Genomic DNA, 21520 nt, shown 5'->3' with positions numbered 1-21520 from the left:
GTCGTAGTTGATGCATCATTCTGGGCTACTTCTCCGTGCTGTCATTGGTTTTTCACCCAGGCTCATCATTATTTTATGCCTGTGTCCTTTATTATACTACTGTACAGAACACACTCACGCACACACATGCACAGAGAGTCAAGACCAATGATAAATAATAAATCAAGCATTGATTTACAAAGTAGAAAGAAGCAAAAAATAATGAATAAACAATAATAAAATTAGGGGAAAAGATAAAACATTCAAAGATAGATCAGGATCTCATCAGTGTTTTTGATCAAAATAAAGCCACTCTAATGGACGTACTCTCTTTCTGTTATGGCTGCATTATTTACGATTTAAGGGTCCAGATATTGTGGGATTGTCGCACTAACATCGTCATCTACAGTCTGTCACGCATCATCCCGCTGGAGCTGTGATATTTATGTGACAGAAGTGATATTAGGGTGAAGGTTTCAGGGAGAACTGAATGGAAAATGACATGAAGCAGCTCTGAGCTGTGGCACGCTAAAATGTTTTATAATTTCCCGTGAATCATAAAACTCTGCACAGTTATAGTCGGACAAACCGTCCTGTGGAGGAGCGACCTCAGACGTGACGTCCATTTCTGCTCACGCCTACGACATACTCAAGTGTGTATCACCTGATACACTACTAAAGTCGTCCCCTGGATCACCTTTAAACATGCATCAACGCTTTTGTGTGAGTTCATGTTTGTGTGTTTTACAGAGAGATAAAGTTGGCTTGAGAAGGGATAGCAATTCTGACAGCTTGTCACTTTGCATAGACAACAGTTTGACAATGAGGTCTGCACTGTTTTGACAGGCTGCTACATATGCGCGCACACACACGAGCACACAAGAGACAGAAAGAGACATTATGAACTTAATTGGCTTGCACAGGTTTGTTACTTGTGTAGGTGAACAAAGTGTTACAGGGATCGTGATAGTGGCATAGAGTAACTTGAGTTACTTGGAGCTGAACTCCTGAATTCTCTACAGATCTGATTTATTTAGAATTCAATTCAGGTTACAAGTTTCATGAGACAGAAATACCTCCTATTATTCCTTGAAACAATAACTATTGTGCTTATTTATTTGTTTTCTGCCTCTAATTCTCATTTGTGGACTAATGGCATACTGTGTTTACAATCATTGAACAGTTGAAACAGCAACAATTCGACACAGAATATGACAAGAAAGAATTTCAGTTCAAATAATAGCTATTAGACCCTTATGTGCAGTACTTACTTACTTACTTACCTACTTGTAAACGTTTAACAGCAGCGCACAAAACTTAGTTAAAAACACTTGCAGGCAATTGTTTTAGGAGTGAAATGTTTTAGAAACCCTGCTGCAATAAGCATGTAAAAACAATGTATCTGTGCCATGTTAACTACATATTGACTTTTGAAACTCAACACTTTTGTAGAATATTGTAGTTTTAAACCCAAAATTAGTTAATTAACTTTGATATTCAAATTTGTTCGTCCACCGATATTTTGTCTTCTTTTTAGGGTCTCTTAACATAATTCCATTGTATTCATTGTGTTCTATTTAACTAGTTACTTGTGTTACTATGTCTTACAGTGTCTGTTGACAGATTTTTTATTATTATTGTTATATATTGTTTTACTATATATTTTTGTAAATATCTTACAGGCAAAACAGCAAAAATAAATAGTTATTGTTAAAAAAATATAATTCATTGCATTAGTTTGATCAATCAACAGATCAACAAAACCCACAATGCACTCACTATATACATTATATTTATATATATATATATATATATATATATACTCAATAAGTGCACACAATCATTTTTTATCAGAACATGTAAGGAATGTTGTGAAATTTAAATATTCAAGATCTGCTTTCCAAATAAAAAAAAAATGGTGTTGGAGTCAAGATAATGGTTTGTTGTCTGGTTGTTTTGTTTGAAAGCTTCAGATTTATCAACGTCGTTATGCTCGCTTTCCCATCCAAGTGTATAACTTAGATGAGGTTTCAGCTACTGGACCATGGTTGTCAAGAATGAGAGCAGAGGGTTTGATTTCTTGATTTGTGTTATTTATAAGCAATGCAAGGAAGTGAGGTGAGACTGATGAGTTGCATCCAAACTACAGAAAAACAATAATTTTGTTGTACTCTTGATGACAAAAGTAGTGAAGCTATGAATATAAATCTATGCTTGTGCCAATATTCCTGTTGTGTGTGAACATGGAAGGTGTTTTAAGGTCTTCTAATCGTTAATTTTTTTCTGCTTTTAGGGTTAGACATACTGTTTAGATCGACCACGTCGCCATTTTAAACGAACAATATACAAGTACCTGTTACTTACACTTCCTGGTAACTTCAAAATGTCTCTCAGTACTTCATCTGACAGTACGCTCTCTGAAGTACTGCAGTTTGGAGTTCACATGGTGCACCCAGAAGTGAAGAGAGTTGATTCATTCAATAAGGAAAAATAAATAAATAACATAGAATGTTATGTAATACTGCTTTAATGCGCAATGCATATTTGTTAACATTTTCATGCATCAACAGATAAACTGAATTAACCAAATACTGTACAACATTTTAAGTACAATTTGTCTTCACCACATAGTAAACAAGTTCTTGAACTCCATTGAAATATGTGAAAAAACAAAGCGAGGAATAAAGTGCACTAAATGAGGCTTTAAAGCTTTTACTCACACTCAGTTTTGAATCATGGTGGGAAAGATTATCTCGACAGTACAGTACATTGTAAATCCTCAACAATTAAATCTGCACTAATGGTTAAACCAATACAAATGTATCTAGAAATATAATGCATATGCAGCATAAACTTTATTTTAAGTGTCTCAAACAGGAAGTGCAATTGCACAAAAAAAGATCAATATGAGAATCAAATATATTATTCCAGCTCTTTTATTAAGTTGGTCAGTTCCCATTTTAAAGGATTTGTTTGTTCCCCAAACCACTTATTTCCAGTAAAACATTAGAGTAATCCAGTTTACGGAGCAATTTCTTTATGGTAGATTGCAGAGCTATCTATTATCTGCACACAGTGATGCACAAATGCACATCCAGAAAGGTCAAGTGAAATGACAAAGAGATTGATTGGAGCTCTAAAACAGATCTGGGGTCAAATAATCTTCTCAACTATTCATTCAATTTGACTTTTAAAGGGTTTTTTTTCTCAAACAAAACCATTCACTTTATTTCCCTTTGTCTGTTTTTTCTTTTTAAATTTGTGTAAAAATGCAGTTAAGGACACAAAAAAAGAGAAAGCGCATGATAGAGAGAAATAAAAAGAGAGGAAAAAAACAGAGTCCAAATGGGGAGAAATGGAGCGCAGCACATCAATCATTAGGATGATTATTATGGCAGTTGGCATGGCAACCTCCTCCCATCCCCCTCTCCTCCTCTCTCCTCTTTTCTGTTTCTCTTTCCTCCTCAAATCAATTCAAATGCACTTAAATGCCACGGTCAGAGTGGTAAAGATTGTGCAAAGTGAAAAGTGATATGGAGAACATATAACCCAGGAGGAAACAGAAAAATAAAAATCAATCTGCACGCTATAAAGTCTTATTTTGAGCCAGACTTATAAGTATAAAGGACAAAATAGAGCAACATTCCTACCTGAGTCTTACAAAAGGGTCAGATACGATACATTTGTGTACATGAGGGATCTTCATTTGAGCTTCAAATCTCTAATTTGGGGCTAAACCACAAATAGAGGGTGATTCACTAAGATGGGCTTGAAGGTAAATGCAAGGTGTTGCAATATTTTTAATTAACAGCAAAACAGCTCTGTGGAGACACACATGTTGGATTAATCCAATGTTTTGTTATGCCTTAATGTTCTTTTCCACCGAGAATAACAGTACAGTAAGTCATTTTAAATATTTTTCTATAAATCATTTGTAATAACTATTATTTAAGAGATCAAGCCAGTGCTGGAAAGTATGCATATATGTGTTTCTAGTGCGGCCATACACCACCAGACCACATCCAGCTTCTACAACAACAACACAAACCAACAAAGTATTTCTTGTTACTTTGATATTTGATACTGATAATACTGTAGTTAAATCAATCATCCAATACAGTCGTAATGATATAAATTAATGTTTGAACGACTGTTGTAGGTTAATATTAAAGCAGCAATATACTAACAGACGAAAAGTTTACGTAATGATATTTGCAAATCAATTGAATGTAATAAATAAAAGTTTTGCAGTAAGACAAACAAGACCATTATGCATGAACAACATGTCATACATAATAACAAAATATCAGTTTTCAAGCAATATACATGGAAGCTTGATATAAAGATGTGTTGTGTGTGTTTGTATGTGTGTGTGTGTGTGTGTGTGTGTGTGTTCATCCATTCCTGCAGTGCACTGGAGCATCCAGGCGGGTGATCAGAGCTGAAGTGTAATTGTGTCAGAGCAAAGAGCCAGAAAACACAGAGAGACAGCTAGATAGATAGAGACGGGACGAGAGAGAGGGCACAGTTCTTTATGTCATCAATCCACATATTTTATTGTTTTCCACCGTCGTTCTGTCAGAATATTTCCGATTGACTCACCTTCCTTCCACATGTGCGTCACCATCATCATCCTCATCCTCATCACCAGGTCAAAGTTCCATTTCAAACTCAACTATTTCTCTGATGAACCATTTTGATAGTAATATGTTACGATGGTTCACCCGGGCTGTCATTCGCAATTGAACGGAAAAAAAAATGATCAACCTTTTTTACAATAGGAATGTTGCAAAAATTGAAAGTGTTTATCTGGTGTGAAAAATGCTCTAGCTTAAAAATAAAAGTAGACACAGTTGTAAGAGTATTAAGATAAACATTTATTTACATTTAATATAATAGATTTTATTTATTTTGACACATGACAGACTCACACTCTTGTTTTAGTTAGCGTGTCCATAATACATAATAAATAAAAGATGAATTCATAAAAATTCAAGACATTAAAAACCAAGGATGAGCTGATGAAGCTTCATGAAACAGTATCATGTAGATGGCGCTCTTGGCTTGAAAATCGTGGATGGTTTTATTAAAGTAGTTTCTCTGAACCAAAGATTATACAGCAAAGAGTGCCATCTAGTGGACTCTGAAAGGAGGACAATGCTTCAAGAAGCTTCATAAACTGACTTTAGCGATAAATAAACCTTAGCCTAAATGAGATCATTTTTGTTCTACAATTGAATGGCGATTCAGTGCAGAATATATATCGTCTACCAAACATCCAAAGATGATGTAAAGATTAGCTTTTAACTCATAAAACTTCATAACATTTATGTGCAGGACGGAGGTCTGCGGACTTCTTTCCTCTCTCCTTCCCTCCTTCTATTATGCCCTCTGTAAATCAGGGGTTGATGATGTCTGTGTTAATGTGATCGAGGCCAAGGGCACTATCCAAACACACACACACACACACACACACACACACGCACACACACACACACACACACACACACACACACACACACACACACATACAGAGAGAGAAAGAGAGAGAGAGAGAGAGAAAGGGTGGGAGATTGAGATCAGAAAAATTGCTTTGATTATATCTGACATTATTCCATTTCAACTTTCAACATTCCCGGAGCAGGAATCCAGAACCTGGACCTTCACAGACACTCTTGTTTTCTGGTGCTCACTCAACATAAATATAAGAATGCGACTCTAAGAGCAGTTTTTAATCTGTTTTCGTTTCTTTTAACAGCCTCCCCCCTCAGTCCTCTCATCCTCTCATCGCCATCCATCAACCCATCTGCTCATTAACCAGTCAGTTACTATGGAAATATGAAGTTGACAAACACACACACACACATATATCCACACACTTTATTTAATCAGTCGTGAATTCAGCTGCTTGTGCTTCAGCTGTGGAGAAATACTAGTTATAATCAAAGACCCCTTCATGGGGATCTAGAACCCATGGGTGTATTTAAAACCCTGGTTAAAAGTGGTCCAGGACTGGCTGATATATCAGTGGAAAATAAACAAAATTAACTCTTTGCTAGTTGCTATTGATAAAATGTGATTTTATCTAACGTTAAGTCAACATTTCACCTTGTAACACAAAAGCATGGCATCTCTACTTTGGTTTTTGTGTGGGGGTACAGCGACACCTGCTGGTACATAGATCAAACGTCCCAACGGCGAACAATCTTTCTTGTTAGATTATAAATTAGTTTTATTAATAAGTTACAGACTATAATCTGTAACAAGTATCTGCCGAAATTAACCAACAATTCAAATTCATTGAACACGTATTGATGTTGATGTTGTGTTTGATCAAATGTATTTCTCTTTATTGATTTTAACAGAGGTTTGTGAGATTGACATTGTTTTTTTCTGTTCCTGAAGTCAAAGTTTTGCACCAATATGATATATATAGAACTTAACTAAATAAAGAGAATTAAATAAAATAATTAATAACAACGACACGTTTTGTTACAACAGCTAAGTTGAAGTTGTTTTATTGATTTGATATTGATTGAAGTCTGGGTTTTGTACAGTCCTGTTTCCCTTTCTTGTTGTCCTGAAGACAGCACAACATTGAAGCTCTCTCTCGACTTCACAAAAAAAAAATCAGTGATCCTTCAAAAGTTTCATTTCAGGTCGTTTTTTTTAAACGTTTTTAAAATACGATTAGACACGAAAAGGTTGCTGTTATGAACACATTCAAACAATTCAAACTTGGAATGCTTCGTTCCATCTGCGTCACTTGTAACAACAAACAATGAAAAATGTTTATTCCACTTTTTCAACATAAAAATCCCATTCAAATACTGTATACATTTAATAATTGCTCATTATAATGGTCTACAGTCTTATGGTTTTCATTCTCTTTTGTTGAGGATACTTTCACATAACATGATTCTCCTTTCATTTTCTTCAACACTCATGAAGTCATGAAGTATTAACATTCTAGATGTAATATTTAGTAAAATACTGTGTTTCATACAAAGGTGGTGCAAATGGAAGAAAATAAAAAACAACACTTTAAAACTCATTCTTCCTGCATGTTATATGAATGTTTTCCCTTTAGAAACAATAATGCATTAATATTGTTAAATAATGTTTTAGATGTATAATTAATAGTAGTCGTATTAGTAGTAATGGATAAATAGAGTTATCTCAAAACAATCCATGAGCACAGCGGAGGTCTTCTTTCATCTTCTGTGTTCCCCCTGTCAGAAAAAATATAAATCAATTTAAAGCAGAAAAAAAAGGAGCCAAAATGATGACCATGATGACACATTTGATGAAAATGATTTTACCAGTTTGCTTTGTGAATGTGACACTGAAAGGCTGATGATCATGTAGCATTGTCATCACAGTCCGAGCAACTATTTTAATAAAACTTAAATTACAGAGCGCCATCTACTGACCTCTGGATGTGATGACTCTGCTACAAAAAGACTCACCAGCACAGCTTTAGGTGGACTAATATTAATGATATGATGTTATGCTCTAAAAGCTCTTCCAATATTTTTCAGGGATTATAAAGACAAGAACGGGATCTAATGAAATCATTATCATGCATTTCCACCCGTCTGACTCATTTATGCTAGTCCGCCTGCCTCGCTTATGCATGTTGCACTTATTTTTTTATTTTTTTATAAGATAATCTTAAATATAGGATTAATTTAAAAGTACATTCAAGACTAAGCAGTATATATTTATTCATGTATTTATTTATTATTATCTCCTGACTGAACTACCTTCAAAATAAATCACAAAAATTCATAACAACTCAAAACTGCCATGAAAGAATTAATTATTGTGTTAACTTTTTTTTATTTGTTATGAGTGGAAAAAATAAAAAAGTAAAAAGTATTGATCTTCTGACCAATTGCAACAAAGTAGGCAGGGTCAGTTCACCTTGACCTAGAAGCTACACAAAGCATAAAACAATTTTTTTTCCGGGTCACATTGACCCTGAGATAACACAAGAGTTAAGTGTTAAGATGGTAGTCGCCGACTGTTTATTATTAATGAGTATTTTCTTCTTCAAATAAACCTATAAAGTGTTCCGCTGAGGTCCAAATATTTTGTATTAGTATTTTGAAGGGTCGACAAATGAGTAGACATTGATACGACTTGTTTTCTGCGGTGGAATATGACGACTCATGATGTACAACTTGTCAGCATATTGCCACATCTCTAAAGGTCAGCTATCCACAGATAGACTTAACTCCGGTTTCAACCTGCAGCCAAGAAGGCGGTGCTTAATGTCCGTCTCTAGACTTGACTTCTAATATTGCAGAACACAAATGTTTACTGATGGATAATCAAAGGTTAAGCAGAGGTCTGCTATAGTCTGAGCTGTGTGGACTTTAATACACAATTTGGTACGTTATGACATTTTTTTTGGCTGGAGAGCTTATGTGATCGTCTACGTGGTATTAAACGAGCAGCATCAAGTTTCTGTGTTAAATTAAAGCCATTATTGTCATTATGGTTGCAGCCGAATTGGAAAAGGTTTTATGGCTTGAAAACCCTGACCTGTGCAGAGAAACACAACTCAACATTACACACTTCTCTGAACTATTGTCTGATTATCTCTGAACTAGCCCCCCAAAAAACGCTAGAACTGTCTAGACACGTGAGGAACCTGCTCCCCATTTGTGCCCCACGGTTTGAGTCGGTGGGATCAGATTAGGATCCGTTTACAGCGCACATACTAGTCCCTTGTTCATCCCCTCTCTGGTATTTTCCTTGCTAACAAAGCCCCCTCCTCATATTTGAAACAAGAAGTTCCCCCTGTTTGATGCACAAACTGAATTTTCTGGGGTCAAGAGGTGGGTTCTTCTGGAAAACTAAAATACAACAATGGTTGACCCGGGTTTGTAGATGCATGAGAGGATCATAGGACAAACTGTGAGGCACATTTTAAACATGGCAGATCATATAGACGTCACTACTGAGGTAAACTTCCTCTTTTGATGAACATTATTTTGTGTTTTTATTACTATACCTATGTACTCTGTATGAGGAACATTTTCAGTCTAGAACGTAAGACATTCTTTTATATAGTTAAACTTTCCCTGTTTGCTTCTCCAGGTCACATCTTCCTATATCAGCACTTCTGAGCTAAACTGAGACTCTTTGTATATAGGTTTGTCCCAGATCCCTCCCTGAACTGGGTTACTTCTTTGAGGACTTGATCTATTTTGCTGTGGTTTCCAAGGGACATAATTCCACTGTGGAAGTTTCTTTAAATGGCATTTTTAAATGCACGTGTGGTGAACGATTAGTCGTAGGTTTTTATTTCCAGAGTTTAGAGATGAAAACACCAGTACCGTCTCCTAGTGTGGGTGTAGGTGAGCAGGGCTTCCGTGTTGGCTGAGTGTGAGTCACTGGAAGGCAGCAAAAACTGTCCGGTCACTCAGCGGCTGCGTAGGACGGAAGTTGTCCCCCAACAGCCCGTCATTCCCTTCAGGCAGCTCGGCCCCTTTGACATGAGAACGCAGACGCCGAAATTCTTCTATCTGGAGTAACACAGAGATTACACACAATATTATGTCAACTCAAGTTTGTGAAATAAAAGTGTAACATTTTGACGTTTTTCAATTTAAAAAAACACTAAACTACTATTTGGTAGAATAGAATTCCATCATGAGTAAATATTTTTTAACAAATTAAGATAAAATGTCAAGGTGCTGGAGACACTTCTTTTTCCAAGAGTAATTACACTGTTCTCACAGAGGAAGGAGTCAGAAATAATCGGCAAAAATTGTATTTAGTGTTCCGTAGTGTTGCTTTAAATGGGCCCTATCCTGCGTTTTCTAACCTTTTTTTAAAATGTATTTATGTTTTTAAATGCTGAACTCTTACTTTACGTTATGTTTAAAGTTCTACTCTATGACGAGGCTTAGTTTTAAAGTAATTTTTTTAATAAATTCTCCCCCAGGGATCTTTTGAAAGAGAAAATACAAAAGTAACAAACATGTCACAATGTCACAAAATCCGAGTCTAAGTTACTGTAAGCCTTGTGTTAACTCAACACTTTGACCCTGAGACAACACAAGGGTTAATAAATTCTCTGTCCGGGATCTTGGGGATGAGAAGATACAAAAGTAACAAACATCTCACTTAATTTGCGTCTAGCTTCTCTTAAAGGGAAACACATTCTCCAAGTTGCAAGTTTTACATCAACAAATAACAATGTGTGAGATATATTACGGCCCACCATCATTTCATATCATTACCTGGCATATTCTCAGAATGTTAACTAAATAACTACATTTACAATCTAAGAACCAGTCGTTGTGTGTCTAGGATTGTTATAAGTTAAGTTCTGGTTACACTTTTTTAATAAGGTCGTCCATTAAGTGGGATTGATGGGCGTTTATTGGATCAGTCGCCCGTCAGTTAGTCCAGTCCAGCAAGGCTGCTTGTCTGAAAGCAGCTGTCAGCAGAGAAGGTTGATCGTTTGTAGGTAGAATCTTCCTTTTCTAAAACTTTGTACATGCAGACTGCAGTGTTCTATATGGGTCAATCAACATATCAAAAGCCACTTAAATCAGTGGGTTAAGCCCGAGTTAATAAAAATGATTTGTCTAAATCAGGGATGTTAGTCAAGAGAATCCAGACAATAACAGCAACAGTTCTGAGATATACAGACTTTTGTGCTTCAGATTATTAGGCAATTTTCCCCAGAATAGAATTGACATGTTTTCCCAAAATGTTGATTGTTATTCCAACGAAGTTTTTCTTAATGGAAACATTCTCAAGTTGTTTTAATGTGGGGGGAAAAAAAAAACATAACAACCTATATTTAGGTTTTTGGACAATTTTTTTTTTTTCCAAAGCACCTGTACGGCAATAGCCCTCATTGTCTGAATGACAACCGACGTCGGTGCCGTGTAACAGAAACATTGACTCTAGCAAATCGAAAGAACAGTGGATTTCGGAGTTCTGGCTTTCTCTTTTCCATCTCTGAACTGAACCCACAACAGTCCTGGCCCGCTGTAAAAGGATCGTGAAAATTCTACAGAGTAAAAAAGTTGCCATAGTAATTGCAGTTTGACTCTCAAACACACACACACACACACACACACTCCGCCGTATCCTGGCACTAATGCACCAGGCACACACACTTCATCCAGAGCAGGATGTTTAATGTCTTCGCTCGTAAAATACGGGACCTGCAAACAGCTGTCAGTCGGAGACATTTTATTGTTTGCAGAAGAAAAGATACCACTTAAGAAATATGTTTGCTAGTGGCAACATTGCAAAGAATAGAAATACATTTATTAACAGAGATAAAAAGATAATTCAAATGGTTTATAGATAATCCAATATAAGAACGAATAGTTTTGGTTAAAACGGTAGGATTTTAAGAAGTTTTTTCTTATAGAATATAACATTTCCTTTATTTAAATTTAAGCTTGGAATGGCATTACATGATGACACATTCCTAATAATTTGACAACATTGTCCAAGAGACCAAAAGTTCACAAAAGTTAAAAACATGTTTGAAATAAAGTAATCACCTCTAGATCAAGTTCAAGTTTCCACCTATATCCTTTATTTATCTTTCGTTATTTGTCTTGTTTCATCAGACTGCCTTGTTCAACCAGACGGCTCAGGTGATGATTATAATTGAGTTGCTTTAAGATGTTGACTGAGGCTGTTCCTGTTGAACTGCCGATCGTTTTTATTGCCGTCACGTGAAAGAAAATGATGAAATGAAAATGACTCGAAACATTCAAGCGTTGATGCTATCTGTTGATAATGAACAAACTTGTGTTGTTAGAAAAGGACAAATATAAATGGTGAATTTCTCCCACTGAAGAACGTAAAATGACTATTATCATAACAAGATCTTGATGTCAGTATCATGGAACCAACACAACCACATGCAGGTTTCTGCAAATGTGGGAAGCCGATGGCACAGGTGTGGTCGGGCAAACATGACATTATCATAGTCTCCCCAGCAAACACTTGTGTTCATTATCCTGTTTTAAGTAAATAACATTATAATATAAAATAATATTCGAAAAACAATCAAATGGCAAGTGTTTTGTTTACATTTTTTCTTAAATCAAGACCAGATTGATTGTCTATGTTTCTTACTCCCTCTTGAGTGTGAATGCAAAATGATGAGAAGAATGAAGTGTCCCCAGCCGTGTTTACAAAACAAGATGAAGCACCTTTTTTGTTTGGTGTCCATATTTCTCTGTCTGAAGCTGTACCCTCTGCTCCAGCCGTGATGCAAGTAATTCATCTCATTCATCAGTTCATCCACCCATTCTTCGAGCTCCTTTATTATTTAATGATGGATTGATGAAGCTTCATGAAGCATTGTCTTCATTTTCAGAGATTAATAGATGACCCTCATTGCTGTATAATCTTCGGTCGTCACGTTAAAGCCAAGAACGCCATCTACTGAGCTCATCAAATATTGACAGTGTTTCATGAAGCTTTATCAGAATCACTAGCATTTTTGATTTAGTGACACAAAAACCACATTGAAAGCAACATGGTTTTATATAAGCAACCAATTTACCTGCATTTTGTAATTGTTTGATAAAAAATAAATAAATACAATTGGAAATCTCAACTTTCTATAATGATGAGTTGTGATGGTAAGGTTTTACCCTTGAGGTCATTCAGCTGGAATTTGACATGGTTCTTAATACATTATTAAGCTCTTATCAAAAGATTTAAATCTATAACTGTGAACAATGGAGTTGTTATATTTTAGATACTTTCACTGTAGATCTAAACTGGTCAATAAAGCAAAGTCAATACCTGTGACTGGGAGATGGTCAGAGGGTAGCGGAAGAGAATCCAGGTGACCTTTTCACTGCAAGGCGGAGTGGTCAAGGAGCCTTCATAGACCCAGTAGTCTCTCAATAAGGGGTCTGAGAAGTGAAGTGATAAATCATAGTAAATACGTAACAATTTAGTCACCTATCATGATTATTAAAACAATTGACTTAAGTTTATTATTTAATAATTAAATATGTGTATTTTGGATCGCCATATTTAAATAAAATTGAGATACTAGAAAACATGGAGAGGGGAGAGGAGATGATAAAAAAAGAAAATCAATTCCACTTGTACAGTATGCATATGAAAACGTATTGGTAATAATAACTTGCCCCAATAATTCAATAACAGTAACATACATATAATTCAATCACAACATTAGTTGACATCACTTTATAATGTTTTGATTAAATTAAGAGGCGAGCAGAGTGGAGAATAGTTCTTATTATTTCTGTCTTTCATTTTCACTATTTATATTATATAACATAGTTATTTGAACTTGTTGTTTCTGTTGTTTTCCTTTTCTATAACCTGTATTCCAAAAGGGGTCTTGAAATTGGGCAATGTTGAAGAGATGGTCTTGGTATAATTAAAGAAACTACTCAATACATAGGTTATGTATTCATTAATGTATCTTAAGTATTAAAAAATAGTGTTAACTTGTACTATATGTGAAGGTTACATGCCTTTTTCTGTTACTTTTATATCAAATCAACAGTGTTTAATATTACTGATATGTGTCCAAATCTATCTAAAGTATATTCAAATTTAAATGTCAGAAAAATAGGATTTAATCCTGAGATTGTGACACTTTAAAAAATACACAATTCAAATATACAAATTTGACAACTCACCAGGTAGTAGAGTGTTTGGATTGAAGCAAGGAATGAGCTTGCTCTTTCCCTGGAATACACACAACAATGCTTATACTTTCCCAAAATGGTTTGATATCCTTATTTTGTGTTGTAATGTCACCTTGTACTGGAGGTCCTGGAGAACCTCTGTGATGGCCTTCAAACCAAGATGCTCTTTGCCAATCTGACACACAAAGCAAGAAGAGTGAGCTGTTCGTTCATGGCCAGCAAAAGCCTTGTGTCAATGTTGTCCTAAAAAAGGTAATTCCAGCTTATCTGGAGAAATAACTTCTCTGTGTTGTCCAAAAACAGACTACCATCCCTAGGTACAATCCCTGGAAGGAAAAGCGTCACACTTGGATGTGTCAATATTTTCAAAAGGAGACAGGGAGGGAAGAGATTCATACCCCTAATGTTCTGGTAGCTATGGACACAACTGATCTCGTGGGAGTCACCTGACCTCCACTTTAGTTGGACTTGAGTCTTACCTGCACAAACAGAGCTATGTTGAGGACCCCGTTCTTCTTCCCTTGTGCGTCCTCCAGAGAGTTGAACAAGGTGCTGTTCCAGTGGATCAAATGGAGCTGCACAGACATGAAACGGTCTGGGATTGAAAGGCCATTGTGGTGAACAGGTGTGTCTAACAGTAAGAAGGAGGAATCAGCTGGTGCTGACTGAAGACTCTTGAGTCAACAACCTGCTGAAACATCAACCTGGATCAGGCAAGAAATGACTGTATACATTTGACCTCAAGATAGAAATGTTTCCTTCATAGTTTTGGAAATAAAAGTAGCCTGGGTTCTTAGTACAGGATTTTTTTTGCTAACCAAACAATTTATAACTAATTTGATTAAACTTTTTTGCCTTGAGTTAGAGACGCTACTTACACTTCAGAACCATCTTCAACCCTGCAGCCTAATTTGCAACATTCATGATAAAAATGTTTACAAATGTTACCTGTTTTGTTCTTGGTTCTTACACTTGGATTGACCTAAATTGATCCAGCATCAAATGAGCTTGGCTTGTTGCACTGGGTAAGGAAAGTAAAGGAAACGAAGCAGTGATCATGACATTATATTTTTGTTATTAACATAAGAATAGAACAACAATATATCTGTTGAAATGAAGACAATTACAGATTTTGCATTATTTATTTATACTATCGTGTGTTCAGTAAAGAGTGGAAAACTACTCTGGATCCATGTCGACCACAGCCCTTCCTGGTTTTTCTCAACAACATTGCAGCCAGCCTTTGGAAATCGATCTAACGGATTCAAAGCAATCTGTTCTCAAGTCAAGATACTCAACAGAAATTGCCTTAACTTCTCTTAATCTCACCTCATTCCTGGTTTTGGTCTTGCAATGATAAAAGCCTAATTCAACTGGAAAATCAATCTGAAAGTAATCTCTTTCTGAAATGTGTTTCTTTTCCACTAGGGTCCTACAAGTATCTGTGGGTGTTCTTTAAATCTTGTTTATCAATTCACACGATCTCAGTATCACCCGTGAAAACTCTGTGATCACTAATTTACACACTGCATAATATCTGAGTAACCAACCTTCCATGAAGGCCAACATTGCTGAAACAACTACTGCATCCCGATGGTTTAACGTCTCAAATTTCAAAGCCTGGAAGTTCTGGTCCAGTCTCTTGTCAATTTGTGGTTTGATTGTATCCTAATGTATCCGCTTCAATTTCCTGTCTTTTTTACAACCACATTTTCATTTCTTTCTATGTTAAAAGCAAGCCTTTCCTGCAGTTTTACCTTCCACTCTCTAATTATTAAATCTCCTGGCTATCACACTGTACAGTACAACTTATTAAAATGTATCTGCTTTTTTTGGTAAAGAGATAGCGCCAGCTAAACTTAATCTTACCACCCTATAAAGCAGTATAGATAGAAAGGCTGTTTAAATCATACGTTTTTCTTCAACTGTAATGAGAAATGTGAGCAGGGATTGGTCCGGTCTCTCATGGGTGAAATGTACAACCCTGTTACGCTTTTTTTTTAAGATTAGAATCGATTTCACTAAGTAACTGACCTCCTGTCTCTTTTTTTTATCAATTCTTAAAAAATATTTTTTCAAGAAGTGGAAATGATACCGAAGAATGCCCCATGGGTCCAGTGTTTCCTTGTGTAGAGTGAAATTGGTTATACACAGTTAATGTGACGGATGTTCAGAGTCAAAGATAAGAGATTATTATATGACTCAGAAGGACACATTCCATCAGAAATCTTATCTCTGTTTTAACTTTGTGAAGGTTGTTGATTTGGCACCCTGGTGGGCCTCATGGCCACACTTCTGTTACCAACTAGTTTGTTTACCTCCATTGGAAAGGCCTTGAAGTTGACAGTGTGTTCCGATCCCCTCTGGTTTTCTTTGCCCCAGTGGAATCGGACTTCATGCAGTTCAAACTCGTGATCACTTGGCAGTGGACCGCCGGTAACCACTGGCAACAGCACAAGAGACACAAAGCTTAATGGGTAAAAGCAGACGAGACAACAACATAATAGATCCTTAAAGAAATAAACCGTTTACATTTTTAACAAGCATATGAGAAAACTCCAGCAGCTGTTTTACTGGTCAGGATGATCAGGGTTTGTAGTAGTTACCTGATTTAGACTTGAGTATGATGCGAACTGTGTGTCCATCGTTGATGACCTCACAGTCTCGACACACCACGTAGTTTGGTGATAGGCGGACATTCAACAGCGACGGGTCGTACTGGGCCTCTCTGGAGTTCAGGTTGATGGGAGACTGGTACTCACCGTTGGCTGTTGGGAAATGTAGACCCCACTCTACACCTGTGAGGACAGAGGGACCCTCAATTCATCTTCCCTTTTAAAAAGTGTATATACAGTCATACGTTAGATAAAATGTCTGTAAATGTGTGTGAAAGAATTTGTAAATGTGGAGGGCATCGGGTTCAGTGCAGCTCGGTCTAACCATGAGTGCAGTTGGGAGGGTGCAAATTCAGTCTTTTCTCAGCAGCTAAAACCTTGACAACAATTACGAAACGCAGCAAGACTTTGTTTGTGTGCGAGCAGCTTTGGCAGGAAAGGCAAATGAATCTTTGACTTTAGAAAAAAAGTCATTCTAAATCTATTTTGTCTTTTTGAGAAAACAATACCATGCCTATGTAAGTTAGTGAAAATATCACGAAAAGATTCCAAATACATAGATGTATGTGCATATACAGTATATACTGTATGTGATATGTTGTCCTATTTCTTACATTGTGCCAAATACTAAATATGCAGTCACCCTTCTTTACCAGTAAAAAAAACCTTACTATTACTCTGTACAAGAATATATACTACAAGAACATATAATATTCTTCCCATATACCCATGGAAAGATTGAACCACTTGACTACACACTCATACTTCTTCTACACAATAATGAACATGTGAAAATGTGCAGAGACACGTAGAAGACCACTCATCCGCACCGCTAAATCAATAACACATACAATTATACAGATCCATACAGCTGAAACAGACACATGTGAACGATGCACTCCTTACCACACAGTAAAGTACACACCAGACACAAATCCATTTGTACACACAGTGTGATCGTTATTGTGATGTCTTTATTGAACATTCATGTACGTAATAGATGGCGAGGCCCACCTGTTATACTTACATTTGGAGTACCATGGGTCAACACAGATGGCAGTAAAAGAGAAAAAAAATCCAAAAATTATTTTTTACACATCAAGTTAAGAAGAGAGAATTTCATGAATGATAAGGAGTTTTTTTTAAGGATTAATTTTATTACCTAAAATCCTCCTATTAATGTTGAGGCACAAAAATATTGTCCAGTCATTTAAACAGCCTGCTGAATATATTTGTTGTTAATATAACAATTGTTTCAGACTTACAGTAAGAAAACCTGAAAATGGATTAACCTGCTTTAATGTTTTACCTCTGCCAATGGGCCGACCATTTTGAAATGGTTCCAAAAGAGAATCTGGATCTGAATATTATTTCATTCAAACATGAAAACTTTCTATAGGTTGATAAAATTAAGTTTAAAATAAAGTTTCTACTAGGAAAAAATGTGTGTCTTGAATTTTTTTAAATTGTTTTTGATTGTTCAAGTCCTTTGTGACCCTGGTCTAGAAAGGCACTTTACAAATAAGTATTACTTATGTACTTACTTACTTACTTACTGCTTTATCATGTCCACACCCACTTAATTAGAATTTTTCATTGCTATAACTTGAAATACTGAAAATCCACTCAGGGTGAGGCTTGCATGTATCGTGTTTTTCTTTTAACAGCTGTTGACACAACATATATACAACATACATAGAAAGTACAGTTCTTTTTTCAAGTTTTTTTTTGTGTAGTAAAATACTATTCATTGTATGAATAAGCATAAAGCTAGTCGAAACGTAGGGGGAAAAAATGCATTTATAAAGGCAATAGATTTCAACAGAGTTGACCTGGACCACCAAAAATGAGAAATGTTTTGGATTTAATATGAGGAGCTAGACTTGAAGTTACCATGTTTGTACTAATACCACTCTGTACACTGGACCTATAAAGTAAGTGATTGACATGCTGAACAGAAAATGACTGTAGTCGATCCTTATCTTGTTCTTTCCAAAACATAATGCTGAAATCAGGTTTATTTCTGAAGTAATAGAAACAAACTTGAAACAATAGAATGTTTTGGAGCCACTCTGTGAACCAGAATGTTATACTGTCTTGTACTTCCGGCGCCTCCAACCATAGTACCTTACCTTCCTCGTATCCCCAGTCCAGCTCATCTTTCCCGGGATTATAGTCTGTCCTGTCGTTCATGTTGTCAGCCATGGTGTTTGTCAGTCTGCTCACTGTGTGTGGAATCCAGTCTGGTTCTGCAGTTCTCTCCCAGGCTCACTGGAATTGACAGTTAACTCTCCCTTCACTCTGTGTTGGAAAGAGTCCAACTTCACTCTTTTCTACTTCTCTCCTTCTGCTTCTGTTCTCCTCTCTCCTCCTCTAGATAGTGTCAGGACTTCTACAATTCTCCTGTTTCCCTTTTCTCTTTGCTCCTCCTCCTGCCGTTTCTCTCTTCTCGGTCATCCGCCCCTACTTTTTTTCTTTCTCTCTCTCCTTCTCTCTGCAGGTGCCTTTGCTTCCACTTTTGAAAAACAAGATGACTTTTCTCTCTCTTCTCCGATTCAGGATTTCTGTGCTCAACTTCTACTCTGTTGCATGTCCCTGAACTGAACGTTTTTTAACCTTGTGAGTGTGTGTGTGTGTGTGTGTGTGTGTGTGTGTTTGTGTTGGCGGGAAGGTCATGCTGGTGTTTCTAGTGGAAGCCACAGTAACACCCTTGGCTGGAATACTGTTTTAGACACACCATGCCCAAAGGAGAGAAGCCACAAGAGTAAAGTCAACGGTCATGTAGACTTGATGACTTCAAGATGGAAGTCCTTGTCTGCTTAAATAGCTACTGAAAAACCACACAAACATGCTTCCTTTTTCTTCCACCACACCCATAATCCTAATGCATGCACCAAAAAGACACACAAACACAAAAAACACACTTGTACAGACAGGTAAATCAAGTTACATTCACATGTACACAAACAAACGACAGAATACGTACTGTATATACTGTATGTATGTATAATGTTTACCTTTATTTTCTTAATGAAATGATCCACATTTATCTTTTGTCATTATATTTTCACTTCATAGTTGAGACATTTTAGTTGAGATATAATGAACTATCTCCACTTACCCTTGAGTCTGTATATTTCTAACAACTACTTCAGTCAAAGGTTTAAACCATGCAAATTCTGATCATGAACTCAAGAAAAACTTTCACGTCAAGTCAGTCAGAGTGAATCCCACATATACTTTCTGAGAGCTCTGTACATCTGAAGTTCCTCTAAGTGTGATAAAAGAAGGCAACTGCACTTGGCAATAGTCTTCATCTCTCTGTGTCAGTCCTGCAGGGTTATCTCTAAATTGCCCTAATTCTATAAAAGGAAACTCATTAGAGGCGAAAGCAAAGTTGCTTGCAGTGATCTACATCTGACAGCAGCGACTACAGTATATATTCAATCGGATTATGTTATTACATGAATCTTTCAAAACTTTGATCACTATCAGCCAGGTACTTCAGCCTTTCCACAGGGAATTGAAAATACTTCTTGAGTCGAGTTAGGGTTGTGAAAATAGGCAATTTGTACAAAAGTTCTGTAGCGCTGACAAATGCACAGAAACTAAGTAAGTAAGTAAGTAATTTATATTTGTAGAGCACTTTTCCAGACCAGGGTCACAAAGCGCTTAAACAATCAAAAAAATACCCAATAAAAGATATACTTAGAAGCTCAAGATAACGCAGAGAACAACACAGGAGTCTCAGAGAATCAAGGAAAAGCCTGCAGGAATAAAAATGTCTTCAGATGTTTCTTGAAGGAGTCAGTAGACTCCATCAAGTGCAGAGAAAGAGAAATATCGTTCCAAAGCTTATGAGCAACAGCCTGGAAGGATCTCTCTCCTCTGGTCTTGAAATGTGGGTTCTTCTTGAAGGAAAAAGTTTCTGGTCAGTTTTCGTATGTATACATTTTTCTTGGCTTATATGATACTTAGCAAGATTAGCACTGAAAGTCAAGATGATGTTGATGGAGATTCAATCAAACAAAGAGGTAGAGGAAGATCATTCCAAAGCTTAGGAGCAACAGCCTGGAAGGATTTCTCTCCTCTGGTCCTGAACCGTGTGCGAGGAACCATCAGTAGATTCTGATCCACAGACCTCAGAGCCCAAGCTGGGGTGTAAGGCTGGATCAGATCACTGATGTAAGGAGGAGTCTGACCATGAATAGATCTGAGAGTAAGAACCAGAATTTTAAAGTTGATCCTGAAAGAAACTGGTAGCCAGTGAAGAGATTTAAGGATCGGAGAAATGTGAGTTCTGGGGAAATACATTTTAATCTACTAGTTTAACCGTAATCTGTGTTTACTTGTACTCTTTCAGGTAACAGTTCCTAGTTTTCTATCATTCTTGCCTAAAGAGTCAAGAGTAGAGACAGTGCACAGAAGCGAGCAGAGGGGAACTCCTAGACCAGCTAAAACTTTGGCCAGCCAATGTCTTTATCCATAGTGAGTGTGGAATGGACAGAACCTACTCCTAGCCTCCCCTCATCATACTCTGTAGAAGAGTTGTGTGTCGTGCTGGAAGGAAACAGGGACCCAAGCTATCTTAATTACTCTTAATCAATCTTAATTTACTCTGCTGTGGATTATAAAATACAGAAGAAGTACCGTACCTATTGTCGCAGTCTGAGTCACTAATCTAATCCCCTTACGATATCAGGGAAGGGCTAACCTCAACATCTCGAACAAACCTGCTTTCTGTGACAAAACACTGACACATGCCCAGTTCTGGACCAAAGATTATGTTGTCAAGGTGGTCAGGACAAAGGGCCAACAGGGATAAATCTAAGTGGGGACGGTCAATCTGAATTCTATTCCTTTGCCATCCATGATCGATGGGAAGAACTGGGTCACTGAGAGAAGAGCTGTTGCCTTATCCTGATCCTCTGTTTACTCTTTGGACAAAAGACTTGTTCTACTATTATAAGTTAGCTGATTAAGAGAGCTAGTCAAAACAACCTGTAACACGCTACACCAGGAAGGTCACTTTTGACCTTTATATGGGGATTCTGTAGCTCCAACAGTACCTTACAGTGGTTTCATGTTCCGTTCTCTAGGTGTGAGAAAAAGGTTTAGGTTTTAACTTCAAGCGCTTAACCAAGAATGTGGGAGCAGGGGTCATCAACTATTTGGCAAGTGTGAGCTACCACAAAGGCATGGCACCAGAAGTGCTACCATTAGTTTGGTACACACTAA

General features: G+C 36.8%; 1 protein-coding gene across 2 annotated transcripts; it reads right to left on the bottom strand.

Annotated features, from left to right (window-relative positions):
- Positions 1-6466: 6466 nt before the first annotated feature.
- On the bottom strand, positions 6467-18661 carry ca8 (carbonic anhydrase 8 (inactive)). Of its 2 annotated transcripts, none has more exons than XM_087811630.1 (9): positions 18415-18661; positions 16274-16459; positions 15986-16110; positions 14147-14242; positions 13780-13842; positions 13659-13707; positions 12784-12896; positions 9327-9515; positions 6467-7211 (listed from the first exon to the last, which is right to left on the bottom strand). In XM_087811630.1, the coding sequence occupies exons 1-8, from the start codon at positions 18485-18487 to the stop codon at positions 9381-9383; spliced, it is 840 nt and encodes a 279-aa protein (XP_087667756.1). In that variant the 5' UTR covers positions 18488-18661; the 3' UTR covers positions 6467-7211; positions 9327-9380. The 2 variants fall into 2 exon arrangements, with proteins under 2 accessions (XP_087667756.1, XP_087667755.1); XM_087811629.1 differs by having other exon boundaries at positions 16274-16465; positions 18415-18660.
- Positions 18662-21520: the final 2859 nt, after the last annotated feature.

The sequence above is a fragment of the Callionymus lyra genome, chromosome 16 (assembly GCF_982586985.1).
Source record: "Callionymus lyra chromosome 16, fCalLyr1.hap1.1, whole genome shotgun sequence".
In the NCBI taxonomy this organism is placed as follows: Eukaryota; Metazoa; Chordata; class Actinopteri; order Syngnathiformes; family Callionymidae; genus Callionymus; species Callionymus lyra.
Note: the sequence above shows the minus strand (reverse complement) of the source record. Positions and strands in the feature narration are given on the sequence as shown.

Excerpts from the sequence above, each read along its gene's own strand:
- ca8 (XM_087811629.1), bottom strand. The coding sequence starts at position 18,487 with ATGGCTGACAACATGAACGACAGGACAGACTATAATCCCGGGAAAGAT. Across the intron at positions 16,111-16,273 it reads CATACTCAAGTCTAAATCAG|TGGTTACCGGCGGTCCACTG; the intron begins GTAACTACTACA and ends TGCTGTTGCCAG. Across the intron at positions 9,516-12,783 it reads TGACCATCTCCCAGTCACAG|ATAGAAGAATTTCGGCGTCT; the intron begins GTATTGACTTTG and ends GTGTTACTCCAG.